The sequence below is a fragment of the Acanthopagrus latus genome, chromosome 1 (assembly GCF_904848185.1).
Source record: "Acanthopagrus latus isolate v.2019 chromosome 1, fAcaLat1.1, whole genome shotgun sequence".
NCBI lineage: Eukaryota > Metazoa > Chordata > Actinopteri > Spariformes > Sparidae > Acanthopagrus > Acanthopagrus latus.
The window spans coordinates 32,236,803-32,251,319 of NC_051039.1; the positions used below are offsets into that span (position 1 = coordinate 32,236,803).

Genomic DNA, 14,517 nt, shown 5'->3' on the forward strand with positions numbered 1-14,517 from the left:
CAATTTGGGAATGGCAAATCATTGAAACAGAAGCAAACGATTTTTCTAACTTTTCATCATCAAGGTCTGAGGATGACTGAATGTGAAGTCTGTGGTGTTAAATCTGTAGGAGGAGTTTGTTACAAGTCCAAGTCAGGGAAATGATGCCAATTGGCGGCAAAATCTGAACTGTGAATGAAAATGGCAGACTTGACAGACCTGTTGGGTTGAGGGTATGGGTCCAAGAGGGTTGTTTGTGCATCTGGTCATGATACAGGGTGTCCCAAAAAAAATGTATACACACTTATTTATACAATACAATTAATAATTGTAAAGTTGATGTTTCTTGAAATTCATTTCATTTTCAAAATGTAATAGAATTTACAAACATCATTCTATTTGTTGTCACCGCCTGTTCTCAAACTGGCGTCCGTTCTGGTCCAGACACTGCTGACAATGCAAAGCAATGGAATTGCACACATCACGAAAGAATTCCCTTGATGTTTGCGTGCATTCACATTCAATGGCTGCTCTTAATTCAGCAAATTTTGCAGGTCTCATAGTGTAGACTTTGTCTTTTCCCCATTAAAAAAAAGAAGTCTAGTGGTGTGAGGTCTGGTGAACACGGAGGGTATTCAATGAAACCCCTCTGTCCAATCCACCTGTTTGGCAAGATCTCATCAAGAAAGGATCTAACATCACAATGGTAGTGTGGGGGTGCTCCATCTTCCTGAAAATAAATCTCCTCATCTTCAAAGTCTTCGCTAATACGTGGCATAACAGACTGTTGCAGCAATTGAGTTATCAGCTGCTAAAGTGTGTATACATTTTTTTGGGAATGTCGTGTGTATGGAGGCGTCAAGCTTGAAATCTTCAGGGGGGTCCAGGAGCCATCTTGTCACTGAAAACGCCCAGATCCTAGCAGATGTCAGTGTTCGTGACTCATGATGAATGTGCAAATTTGGCATGTATAGGAGTTTGTCTGTACGTATAAAATGGGAAAAGCCATTAGGGGGTGCCACTGAGCTGGTGTGCCGCACCTGAGATTGTAGTTTCAAATGAAAGGACTCATGAGTTTGAACCTACATGCCGAATTTGGTGATTCTGTTAACATCCAAAAGTCCTTCAGACAGTGTTGCATGGCATTCAAGGTGGCCAACTTCATGTTGGGGCAAAACACTCCTCAAAATTAATTCCTGGCCATATCGATGAGGCCTATGTGGTCACATGACCCGACGTTAGGGGTGCTGTGGAGTCCCTTGGCCACACCCACACCCAATCATGTTGAATCATCAACATCTGAGTGAGTATCAGCTAGGTAAGCCAGACAGACTGGAGCTAGCAACTTAACTTGGGGTTGGACTGATGGTAGTAAAGGTAAATGCTTTGCTTATGATGTAAAACAAATTAGAGATAATCAGTGCTATAAAAATATTTTCAACTCTTTATGAAACTGTGACAGGATCATCTCATCTATACCGGGTTTTCAAGAGGCCCCTACTGGGTGACAGTCAGTGGTTATGACTGGTGGGCTTATGAAGTGTGTGTGTGTGTGTGTGTATTTTCAGGTGTCTTATGTGAAGGCCATAGACATCTGGATGGCAGTGTGTCTTCTCTTTGTTTTCTCTGCGCTGTTGGAGTATGCTGCTGTGAACTTTGTGTCGAGGCAACATAAAGAGCTGCTGAGGTTCAGACGGCATCACAAGAGCAAGACCAAGGTACTGAAACGTCCCACAACACAGAGCACAGACACATCATCCAGTGTGAGCAGGCAAAAAAAACAAATTACACCTTAACACATATACATACCCTTAACCTTCTAACAGACATGGAATTATAACTGATCTCTGGTTTGTGGCTGGCACCCAGTGGTGATCTATTGCTATTACAGTTTGCTACTCAAGCACAGCATTACTTGAGCCATAGGGAGGGGTAATAATTATGATATTGGAGAGTAATAAAAACAACACCATGTGTGACAGTAGTTATAAAGTGTTAATGCATCTGACTGTGCATGCTTCCTGAGTTTCCTGAAGCACATCTCACTCGTCTTATCAGTGCATGATAGAGCATGGCTGTAACTTCATCTATGTGGTTTTATGATTCTTTAGTTCACAGTTGAGTTATTTCTCTGACAGAGGGCCATCCAAACAGAGAATGAGCCTGTTGTCAGTGCATGATTGGGATCTCTGTGGGTTGGGAAAGGATCAACTCAGCATTCAGTCAACTCATGTTCACATACCGCATTTACCTGAGAGGAAGCTTGAAATCAAAAATGTCAACATGTGTAAGTTGACTCAGAAGCAACTCTGTAAAAATATGTATACAGTATTGTTATCTAAACAAACACTGTGTTTTCGTCAGTTCAGCTGTTGTGAAACAAATTACAGGGAAAGTACATACAGTTCACTATCAAAAATACCAATAAAGATAATGATTGATGCTTTATTTTACAGTGTTCTACCAGCTGGACAGACTTTCTGTGTTCTAGTCAAATGCAATGATGTCAATAAAATCAAACCTTCAAAACCAGTCAAAGACAATGTTGTTAAGGGAATATTGATTAAAAGGATTAAAACAACTACAGCATATAGTATTATGGCCAGACCCCATGTAAGTATCCGAGTACTCAGGTTGTGTGGGTTGTTTTTTATGCTGTTTTTATGTTAGTCAGGTGTAGTAGGTAGTAGTAAGTGGAGCTGTCTTTATTAAATTATTGGAGGAGATGGCTGGATCTGCTCAAAATCTGTCTCAAAAGAGTCTTAGTAGATATGTACAGGAAGAGACATGAGCAAAAACATTATATACCAGAGCAGCACTCTTTTAGTAAGTGATAACTGATCATTTATACAGACAGTGTTTTTTGATTTCAAAATGCATTAGTTTATACTATTTCAGCTGTTCTATAAATATAAATGAATTGTTAAGAATTTAGACCGACAAACAAAATGAATTTGACGGAATTAACATTTAAACATCAGATTGCTTCCGGCTGACTGAATGAGCGGGTGTCCCAACCCTCTTTTTGGTTTTTCTTTTGGTTTCGGTGTGTTGATTACTGGTGTGCATGCTGTCGACTGGTAGAACAGTGGAGGTGCAGTTGATCCAGAGGAGCTAGCTGATTCCCTCCGTCGTGTTAACATTGACAACGGCCTCAAAGCAACAGACCCTCTGCATGGATCTATGAACAACATCTACACCAGCAACCACAGGGTAATGTCTGTCTGTCTGTGTGTGTCTGTGTACGCGTGTGTGCGTGTGTGTGTGTGTGTGTGTGTGTGTGTGTGTGTGTGCGTGTGGTTTGCATGTACTTGTGCATGATCTTTGCATGATCCATCCAATGTGATAAGTCCTAAGTGTAAGTCCTCCTCCATCAGTTTGCTGGTGTAGTGAACACATGGACAGGACACAGGGTGATCATTATAATGATCGTGGTCATCAGTTGGTATCATTATTATATTCATTTGGCATTTTTCAACATTGAGAGTTAGGAAGAAACTCCCATTCTGAGCATTTAACATATAAAACATAGCAATAACAATAACATAACAATCATGTCCTCATCAATTTTTTGTGATGATGAAATTTTTTCTCTTTCACAAGGAATGTGTTTTTGTGACCCCTTTACACGGACTAAAGCCTGTTCCAGTTTGGATTGTTATATTGGGAGGATTTTAAATTTTGGGTGAAAACGGGAGAAAGAGGTCACAGTTTGGTTTGTAACTCAGTTTTTGTACAGTGCGAAAGTTAGAAACAATTTAAAAGAATAGCAACAAAAAATCCCAAATGCAAGAGGTCATGTCTCTTTTATTATCAACAGGCTGTAGTGGAAGTAGTTTGGAAGTAGCAGAGGTAGTAGCAGTAGTGGTAGTATTAGTAGTGGAAGTTTGTTCCACCTGATATAATTAGTACAGCCTCTAGTCTACCTAGTCTATTGCAATTAAGGAAAACTCCATTAATTGTACAGATTTAAGTGTTGACAGGCCTGGTTGAGTACTACTGCATATGTGAACAAAGTGGTATAAAGCCTTTTTTGTGACTGTGCATGCAACCTGATAACTGCCTCCAGTGATGTCACTCAGTGGCTATGTCGAATAGTGGATAGCATATGCATCAGGCTTTGAAAAGGAATCAAGTGTGTGGAATAAAAAGGTGACATCTCTGTTTCTGTGTTTTCTTGTATCATTTGTTTTTAAGCTGTTTATAATGAGTCCAACAATATTAAAGAAGTGTAATGCAGTGGATCTGGGTGCCTACTGTACCCACAATGCAGCTTGGCCAATGCGTGACATGACTTGAGGCAGTCTATCAGATTACATGAAGCTTCCTCTGGTACCATAAAAGGCATCATACTACTTGCTCACATAGGCAGTAGTGATCTCCAAGACCTGTACACATACATGCATCACATGTGTAAAATTGGTGGAGTTATGCTTTAAGTACACATCTTGGTGATGCCATCTAATATGCTCTGACATTTGTGTTTCCACTGACATTTAACTGTTGAACAATGCAGACACAGCGTCCTCATCCAATCCTCCAGATGTTTTCCTAAATTTTCCCACGCAGCTGATTTGAAAGAAGTCGGTGCGTCCTCTAGCTCTGTTTTGAACTTGTCATAGCGTACAGTCAGTCACAGTGTCTTCTCCTTCTGCTTTTGTTGTTCCTTGACTGTTGGAAAACAGCTTTAATATGCATTAAATCCACCTATTTGATTGGAGTGTGGATCAGAACCAATGGACTGACGTGAGTCAGACATATTCTTTGTAAGATGCCAAGCTGTGATGTTTCAGGATTAATACATACACCCCTCATAAAGATGTTATCTTTCTGTTCATTTCATCATTTGCCTCCTCATATTTATCTTGGTACCATTAGCCACACTTACAGATAAAACTGATGCCGCAGTTACACTTATAATATTCAGCTAGATCAGGAAATGTTCCATAATGGCCAGTTTTCAATTTATTACGTAGTTTGAATTTGCACAACAAAACATAAAATCATGACAACACATTTTCAGAGGTGTGTTTCATCATTCAGGCTGTTAAAGAATAATTCAGATATTTCTAAACCTGGGCCCTGTTGTGTGTACATGATTTCACAGCAGGAAATCTCCTTGAACAAGACTTGTGTTTCTGGTTACAAAATGGATCTTATTATTAACAAAAGAAAACTCTATCTTAGGAAGGAATCATCTTCATAATGTTGTCAGATAGTCAGAATAACAACCTGAGACTGTTTTAGTGCTAATCAATCCAAGATCATTATCATTTAAAAGAAAAGTGTTGCTTCAGTTGAAACTTCATTCAGAACCTTGCTGAAGGGCCCTTAAGTGGCACGGTCAGTCGGAAAAGAAAATAATGAGCTCTATTATGTGATCTGTGACCCCCTCCTCCTCTTCCTCCTTCTCGTTGTCTCCAAATAGGAAGGGGAAGTACATGAGAGCAGACTGACCTCCACAGCTGCTGTGACCTCCACTCCCAGCAACAGCAAGGACTCCAAGGCCAGCGCTAACAATGCTGTTAGCACAGTGAACACCCCAGGAGCCACAGCAAACACAACCCAGAGTATACCTGGAGCAACAGCAGGTGGAGGGGGTAAAAGCACTGAAGAGATGAGGAAGTTATTTATCGACAGAGCCAAAAAGATTGACACTGTGTCGAGAGCTGGCTTCCCTTTGGCCTTTCTGTTCTTCAATATATTCTACTGGGTACTTTATAAGATACTTAGACATGAAGATGTACATAAGCAATAAAGGAGGAAAGGTAATAGATTATTCAGTATGTGCACACACACACACACACACACACACACACTCTCTCTCTCACATCCTTGTACTGCTATTTACATGTCAGGACACATCACCGACTCCCTTCATTTCCCGCTCCCTTAACCGTGACTTTGAGAAACATTCAGGATGACCTCACTTAAAATATCCTGATTTTAAAAAGGGAAAAACTCATCATCAGTTCTCACAAACAATGTACAGGAACATACCATACAAAGCCACATCACCCACCACCCTCTGCATGAAAGATAGTTGTGACAGCTACTTTGACCAAGCAAGTGCTTCTAGTTTCTGTTACACAGTTAATCTCATCAGATGATTAACAGCCTCCACTAGTCACTGATGTGTTTGTGGATGAGAGGTAGGGAGAGTGCAGCCTTTAGCTCCTCAAAGGGTACTTTTCATTTCTCTGATTTGTCTTTTCTCGCTCCTCACTTGAACCGGAGATAATTCCTGTCTGCCATCTTGCAGGCCATCCCAGTTATCTTATTTGTGCTCCGAGCATCGACATGACTGGAGTTACATACCGGACAGACAGATAACAGATTCAACTCAAGTGTGTCACTATCATGTTTTATATTTAGTTTGTTCTCTGGTTCACCAGCAAGTTAAATGTGTCAGCCTGACTGCAGGAGAACAAAAGGACCACAAACAACATTCCTCATTTTTCTACAAACAACTGTCAACATTTTTCTTCACGTGGTCTGTTTTAAACATGTGAGGCTGATCATTTGTCAGTGTTGGGGTTCACATATTACAGCATTTCAGTTTCCCTGAAACATTTAGTGTATACACAGCTTCCAGTGTCCAGAAGACACCATCATCACATTCTGGGTTATTAAATGAGTATTTCACAATCAGAATACACAGGCAAATAATGAATCTCTATATAAACACAGTCTGCAAGTTGAAATGGTTCCTGTGCCCCTGATACGACACAGTACACATTATAAATACAGAGTCCACAGTATGAATACACAGTACACAGTATAAATGCTCAGTACACAATATGAATACACAGTACACAGTATGAATACACAGTACACAGTAAAAATGCACAGTACACAGTATGAATACACAGTACACAGTATAAATATATAGTACACAGTATGAATACACAATACACAGTATAAATGCACAGTACACAGTATGAATACAGAGTACACAGTATAAATACATCAAACCATAAAACTCCAGATGGTAGAGTTTCTACAGATGTCAGCCTTTGAAAAAATAAAGTGATCATCCAACAGAAGTGTTTGTTGTCCACGTCATAGATATTTGAAGAGGTATAAAAGACAGGATTGGTTAAAATGAGGGACACAGACAGAAGCTAAATAATGCAGAGTAATAACTGCAAAAGAAGTCTGTTCTTTATTTCAAGTCATCCAAGAGTTCATCAAGTTCATCACAGTCTAATTTCCCAGTGTAGGTCAAAACTATATTCACTATAACTTCTTCAGTCAAAATCACATAAATGTCTGAACTAATTACATTTAAACTGCAGACATACGTTTGATTTTCAGTTCATTTCATGCAGGTAGGCCTATATACATGGACACTGCAGGAAATCTGTGGATTGGGCTGTCCAAGTCATAAAACTAAACATTGTGATTAATATCAGAAATCAGGCTGCTGGTGGGTGAAATAATACATGTCATTAATGAGGAAAACATCACATTACCAGCACTAAAAAGAAATGAAACAAGTGTGTCTCTCAGTTGACAGAGCTGTGTGCAATCAGGAACACTGCACATCAGTTTAACTTTATTGATTACTTAAATCTTTCCACAAGTCTTAGTTCTGTGTTATAATTTAAATATAGATACAGATAATGGCATTCTTGGCATTAATGTATCTGTCAGCTTTACAGCTGTTGAAGCCGACTGAGCTGATCCAGCTTTGATCAGCTGCATCCTTCATCAGAAACTGACATCACTTCATGTGACGCTGCAGTGGAAAGGACCTCTCATTTATCTTGTGAATATATTTTCGGTCCTCCAGTGGTCTCCGATTCTCTGAATCCTTGGTAGGCGGGAGTAAGACTCAAGGAAAAAGGCAAGTGAGGGGAACATTGACAGATTTACGAGACATGAAAAGTACCCTAAGATTCAGTAGACTCATCCTGGTCTCCAGAACACAACACTTTTTTCTCAGCAGAGATTCATCAATGTCAAGTTTAATCTAATTAAACACACAGGATGTGCTCTAGTTTAGATATCTTATTAAATGTCTGGACAGCCGACATTAGTTTTGTATTTTTCTAATCTGCTTTAAGTGATTTTTGACTGCTAGAGGGCAGAGAGACCTCAGGTGTGCATAAGACAGTAAACCTACAACAGCAATGAGTTCTGAAAGCAGAATATTTCCTCTCCTACAGGTGGAGTTATGTTGCACACGCACATGCATTTTGACAGAATAATTAATAATTTACAGACAAGTTTTTAAAAAAGAAAACAAAAAAAACAATATTTGAAAAAAGAGTCCAGAGTTCAGCCTTCAGGGATTCTAACAGTTTTAACAAAGTTTTATTTCTCAAATCTGTGAACCCTTATCCCACATAAATCAGCAGATATGACCAAAAGGATCTTTGAAAAAGAACCCCAAAATCTTTCACTCTTTTCAACATTGTAAGTCTGTTTGTCCACAGTTTCATTAATGTCTCAGGGAATAATGCATTGATCCACTGTAGTTTGAAAAAGACAAGTGTATTTAGGTGGCTGGTATCTATCTAAACATCACTGTCTTCAGTTTTCTGATGGTAGTAAGATAAATCAGTCAATAAAGTCGTTGTTTTTACTTAAAACTACCAAACACTCACAGCACCCCCTTCACAGCACTGCAAAGTTAGTTTGTATATATTTTTTTTTTTTTTAGAAAAAGATATTTAAGGGCAAAAATAAGTCCTTGCATGGTGTTCTACCTCCCTGAAATTGTTACTGTGAGACTTCTGACGTAACCTGCAGCTTTTCAGTCCATTCAAGACTTCAAACACACTATGTGACAGAGACCAAAGAAGCCTGGGACACTGAGGAGACTGGATCAATACTCCACTGACAGACAGTGACCAACTGAAAGCTCCAGATATAAGAAGACAACAAAAATAAGTTTCATTCAGCTATGATAAAACACTGCAGTTACTGTATGGCTTTGATCAGTCAGTAACAGAAAGGAGACTCTTGAAGATGTGAAATAATAGGAACCAAAGTAAGACACAGGCACAAACACACACACACTCACATGGATTACACACATTGCCCACTTGTGTCTTATGGCTGCGTTACCAACGTTGTTTTTGTCCCCAACACCTCACCTGATATGTATCATTACACCCACACATGCATACACACAGCTGTTACCACCAGACCACCCAGTGTACACGACTTGTTGTGATTAAGCAATTAACTTGAAAAAAGCTTTAACACAACTACAATGTGACTAATGCTACAGCTGCTGGGACTTTCTGGTTCAGCCTCATATTCATTTACACAGCCCTCCTCTGACTCCACAACTTTACATTCAAAAGACAAAGAGCAAAGAGCAGTTCATCTCAGAAGCTTCATCTATACGTTTTCTGAGTGATTAGCTAAACTCAAGTGCAAATTGCATTCATGTGAATGCATTGTGTATCAGCATTTTGCATTTTGGAGCCAACCCAATGCCAAATCAAACATTATTTAGACTGATTATGTTTGCTGTTGAGTGTCAGTGTTAAAGTAGAGGGATGCTGGATGCAGTGAGAGTAAGTGTGAAGAGGACAGGACATGTGTGTCTTGTGTCCTTTAATATCAGTATCACTCACTGCTAGTAGAAACTCTGACAAGACCTTGGTATACCAAATTTTGTAGATCAATTTTGTTGCCATTTCGGTTTATGAAATTTTGACTCTGGAGAACATTTCAGCAGAAGTTTATTGTGTTTTCTTGGAAAATGTAATGCCTGTCAGCTGTGAACATGAGCAGATGCTGAAACATTCAGACTGTTCATGGAGCGGTCTGCAGAGCTCGCTGTGCTCTAGTATTACATGATGTGCTTTCTATCGACTGAGACAGCCAGAAGTGCTTTAAATCTGTGCAACGCAAAATGAGTGCTCCAGTGACTTTACTGCTTTAGCCCTATTATACCAGTTACATTTAATTTACTGCCAAACCTTATGAAAGCATGCTGTAGTATTTTAGTTTTTTTGACTTGTGAAACTTGCTTGTGCTATGCCACTTGTCACTGCAACCATAAATAGTGTTTCCACCAAAGGGTATAGTACCCTTATAACCCTTACCTAACCCATACCAACCAAGTAAGTATTTGTGATGTTCACACGCATGCATCTAGAAGTGAATTTACACTTGATGAATAAATACAAACTTTTTTGCTCCCATTTCTTATGAGTTAATGTAAAAGATCTGAGCACACAGAAGGTTTCCCTGCTGACCACCAACATCATCCCACCTTGATATTTGTTTGGATTTAAAATTCATATAGTCTGATAGGTATGGTCACCAAAACCCAACGTCTGTTAGTCTGAGCTAACCAAATCAACTTAAATTTTACTTCTGTTCGGTGTTCGAGTTCAACATCTGTCTGATTTTACAGTGACATCTGGGGCCAGCTGGGTTATTTGACTGACAGATGTGGCATATCAAGATGCTGATTAAACACAATGAATGTTACACAGGTGTGTTTGGACTAATGCTATAGGCAGTTTTTTACACACAACCCAGTGTCACAGATGTTGTAAGCTTTGAGGGAGCCTGCAGTTGGGATGCTGACTGCAGGAATGTCACCCAGAGATGAACGATAATTTCACCACCATATTCTGAACCGTCTCCAATATCGTTTCTGGGAATTTGGCAGCATATTCAGGTGGCATCAAAACAGACCAGATACAACCACACCAGCCCAGGACCTCCTCTTGCATTACTGTCTGAGACTAGTTAACCGTGACAGCTGATTCTGTATAAACTTAAACCCTCCCAAGTACTGCTTGGCCTACATGCTCATGCCTGTAGTCAGCATACCAACTAGACACTCCCTCAAAACTTGCGACATCCATGACATTTTCTTGTGAAATGATGCCAATGCATGTCGCATAATGAGAAAACATTTTAGAGTGTCCTACTATTGTGACCAGAATTGGCAAAGTTGAAGTGCTCATTAACATGTTCATTTAGACAATCTCTATCTCTGACAATGTTTCATTTACATTACTGCCAAAGGTAGATTACATCAGAATCAGTCAGAATCAGTATTCCTTTATTGTCCCACAAACAGTGAAATTTGTTTGCCACAGCAGCCAAAGGACAGTAATTTACAAAAAACATTACAATAGTAAAAAACAAACAATATAATCAAAAAGGTAAGAAATAGAAAAGACTCGTATATACATATAAACATGATATTGTACAAAATTAACACTGTGGTGGTACAGTTTTATTTACAAATACAAATAATAAATATGGGTATTAAAATAAATAGCCAGATGCAGATAGTGCAAACCAGAAATGAGTTTCGTATAGTGGTATTGCACAGTGCACAGTGAGGCCTGCTGGGAGTAGTGCTGGTTGTACAGTCTGACAGCAGCAGGAAGGAAGGACCTGTGATACCTCTCCTTCACTCACTTGGGGTGTGTTAGTCTATTGCTGAAAGAGCTGCCCAGTGCTGTGATAGTGACCTGCAGGGGGTGGGACTGCTGGTGTGGTTATGTATCCAGTGTGAATCCACTACAATGTCTTCCAAATGGTCAGAGTCAAGCTGGTGAATCATTTTCCACTAACACACGTGAGCCAGACTTTAAGGACCATGCTGGTATTTTTTTTTTTTTTTTATCCCAATTACAATTTCACATTCACTTTGAAGAGTTTACAATTCTCTGTCTCTGTGCTACACCATACATGCAATCATCTGTATATCCATCATTATGTTTTCAATTTTCTGCTACAGCATGCTGCTTCTGTAAATATTTGACATTTCTGTAGAGCACACCAGACTTCCCCTGAATGTCCCAGAACATACAAATGTTACCCGTTAAGAGTCGGATAAGTGAAAGATCAACTTTCCCATTCATGCACTGCAGCATTCAACAGTTTCCTGGAAGGATGTTCAGTTAGCTTGTTAACATGAAGTCTTTCCGTGCAGTCGCTGTGCGTTATTTACATCAGTGTTTCCCCACAGAAATATTTGCATGCTTCAAACTGATTTTTTTTGTTGCTGTTTCCGTTTGTCAAGACATTTTTGTTATCTACTGCACAGCTCCTACCAAGGGCTGACGTTTGTTAGAAATTAGAGATAACTGCCTCTAGATATTTCAAATGTATTATTAACTAATTTTTCTTGGCAGTGAATATTAGTAGTTTGTACTTTACAGCTGTGTCCGTACTTCATACTGATAATACACATAGTATTATACATGGTCCAGATCTTATGGTCATAGTATACTCTTTTCAACGAATATCCAAGCAATCAGTGTACTTTATCATTTCCTACATTCCTACATACATTCCCAGTATGTTATGTAGTAATTGTAGTTTACCAGCAGCCTTCTCCCCATCATCCTTAATTTCTTGTGTTTGTGTTTCCACACAAAATCAAGCTGATTTTGTATGCATATTTTCTTCTTTTGATTTTTGAATCATCACCACAGCAGCAAGGCAACTGTCTCACAGGCTTAAAGCTTTTCATAGTGTCCAAGTAATGCAAGTCAGCGGCTGTCCGGAAAGAAGACACATTCAAGGTCTACACGGAAAATGGTTGGCACTTGTTAAATGTCAACATGGTTTGTTTGATAGTTAATGTTTCTGCACCCACTGAATCATGCACACCATACCATATTGACAGTTCTACAAATTAAACTCACATTATATGTAATTGACCTGACTTTCATATCAGGAGACACCTGGTATTTTTAACAAAACTGAGACCAGTTCCAGCCATGTTTCTGGCGCCTAAAGCAGGTAGTCAAGACAAAAATGTTATCCTACCAAAAGTTCAAAAGTTTTTTTGTGCCTAAACCTGTTTGTGTTGTTTTTGCGCAACACAAAGCTTCAACATATCTGTGGTTTGCAGAAATGTACATTTTGCAAATGTTATTGTGTTTATGTTAATGTTATTTAAGATTTACTTGAGTATAGTCCACAATATTTCTCCAGGGATAGTCTGTTTTTACAACATGTGACCCTTAAAGCTTATCCACTTCCATGGTATACTCACACAGGTGTTTTTCACTTCTTCATTGGATCTCTCCTCAGTACTGTGTGGGTATGCCCGGACTATTTGATTGACACTTTTTGGGTTTTGTTGCACCTGTTTATGATGAAGAAATCCATTTATGATCCATACTGATGCAGCAGTTTGATGTAATTCTCATCATCTCATTCATCTCTAAAGAGGTCAAAACTACCAGAAGAAATGAAAACACCTGAGTGGGTGTGTTTTGAGTTTTGTATTCGGGGACTTGCACTAAAAGGGTAACTCCACCAATTTATACAGTAAAGTATGTTTGCAGGTCTTAGAGAGTACTGCTGCATATGTAAAAAATAGTATGAAGCCTTCTGTGGCTCCAGTGTGAACTGCATGTAATTTGATAAATTACCTCCAGTGATGTTATGAAGTTGCATTGTGGCTGATTAAGATGTTATGTGTTGAAAAGGAACAAGAATGCTAGAATAAAAAGGAACATATCTCTGTTTCTCCTTTATTGATTTTGATCTTTTATTTTTTAATGTCCATGTTGTGTTATAGGAGTTCGTTCATTGACTGTATAAAATAGTGGACATAGTCACCGTTCATTTCAGCCCAGGAGGTTGCCACTGAAGGGGTCACACTAGGCATATATGTGTGTGTGTGTGTGTGTGTGTGTGTGTGTGTGTGTGTGTGTGTGTGTGTGTTTTCTGTCATGGAGCAATATCATATCTCAAGCACATTTTTTAAGTCATGTTACTAACACCGTTGCTGTTGTAACCCTGTCAGAATTACAACTCACATATCCGTGAAAACAGCAGAACAAACTGATGATTAGATACTGTATGCTGGCAGGATATTCTGTCATGATCTTGTTAGGTTTAAAGGTGAAAATCCCTCATACTTTCTTGAGTACAGTGTATAGAGCACACTCACTATTTTTTGTAAAATAAGATGTGCATATTTTACAATGTTCTATTCTACTGGATTACAATAAAGTTGATAGCCACTTCTTAATGTTGACTGTGTGTCTTCTCTTGTCTGTCTCTTACCGACAGATTCCACCACGCATGTCTGCATGGCAGTCTGGCCACAACACATAACAGAAAATGCTCACAGCTCATTTCAGAAATAAATAACTAAATCAGAAAGAAATGGTAAAGTTGTCAGTGGTGAGAGACAAACACATATTTGATCCATTTTGAATTGTACCATTGACAATGCATTTGATGTTTGTCCATTTAAAAGATGATTTTGCAAGTCAAGGAAGTCACAGTTTGTACTAAAGATAAGCAAAATAACCTTATGTTTGGTGTAAAAACTCTCAGTGAATACACACCAACATAGCCATCATCTTTTAACCTGTTTACCCTCTGTTGCCACATTTGCATTGTTCATAAATGTTTTAAACTTTGGCAGTATGTATCGCATCCACTTCCTCTTTTTCCTTTGAAAGCAAGAGACACCCATCTGCAGTCAAGATGGCCGACAAGGGCGCCGCCATATATCCAATCCATACCTGAAGTCTCAAGCGAAAGTTTCTTCTTCGTGTAATGTATTGCTTATTCGGCGAT

The 14,517-nt window shown here is 39.0% G+C and overlaps 1 protein-coding gene across 6 annotated transcripts in view; it reads left to right on the top strand.

Moving 5' to 3' along the window:
- The window catches only part of glra3 (glycine receptor, alpha 3), a 114,141-nt gene extending 103,996 nt beyond the window's left edge, over nucleotides 1-10,145 (top strand). For 5 of the 6 annotated variants that reach the window (XM_037109982.1, XM_037110009.1, XM_037109989.1 and 2 more), the window contains 3 exons: nucleotides 1,548-1,697; nucleotides 3,064-3,192; nucleotides 5,408-10,145. In XM_037109982.1, the coding sequence (XP_036965877.1) occupies nucleotides 1,548-1,697; nucleotides 3,064-3,192; nucleotides 5,408-5,737 (609 nt within the window). In that variant the 3' untranslated portion in view covers nucleotides 5,738-10,145. The remainder of the gene's footprint in view (nucleotides 1-1,547; nucleotides 1,698-3,063; nucleotides 3,193-5,407) is intronic. The other variant, XM_037110016.1, reaches the window with a different exon arrangement.
- Nucleotides 10,146-14,517: the final 4,372 nt, after the last annotated feature.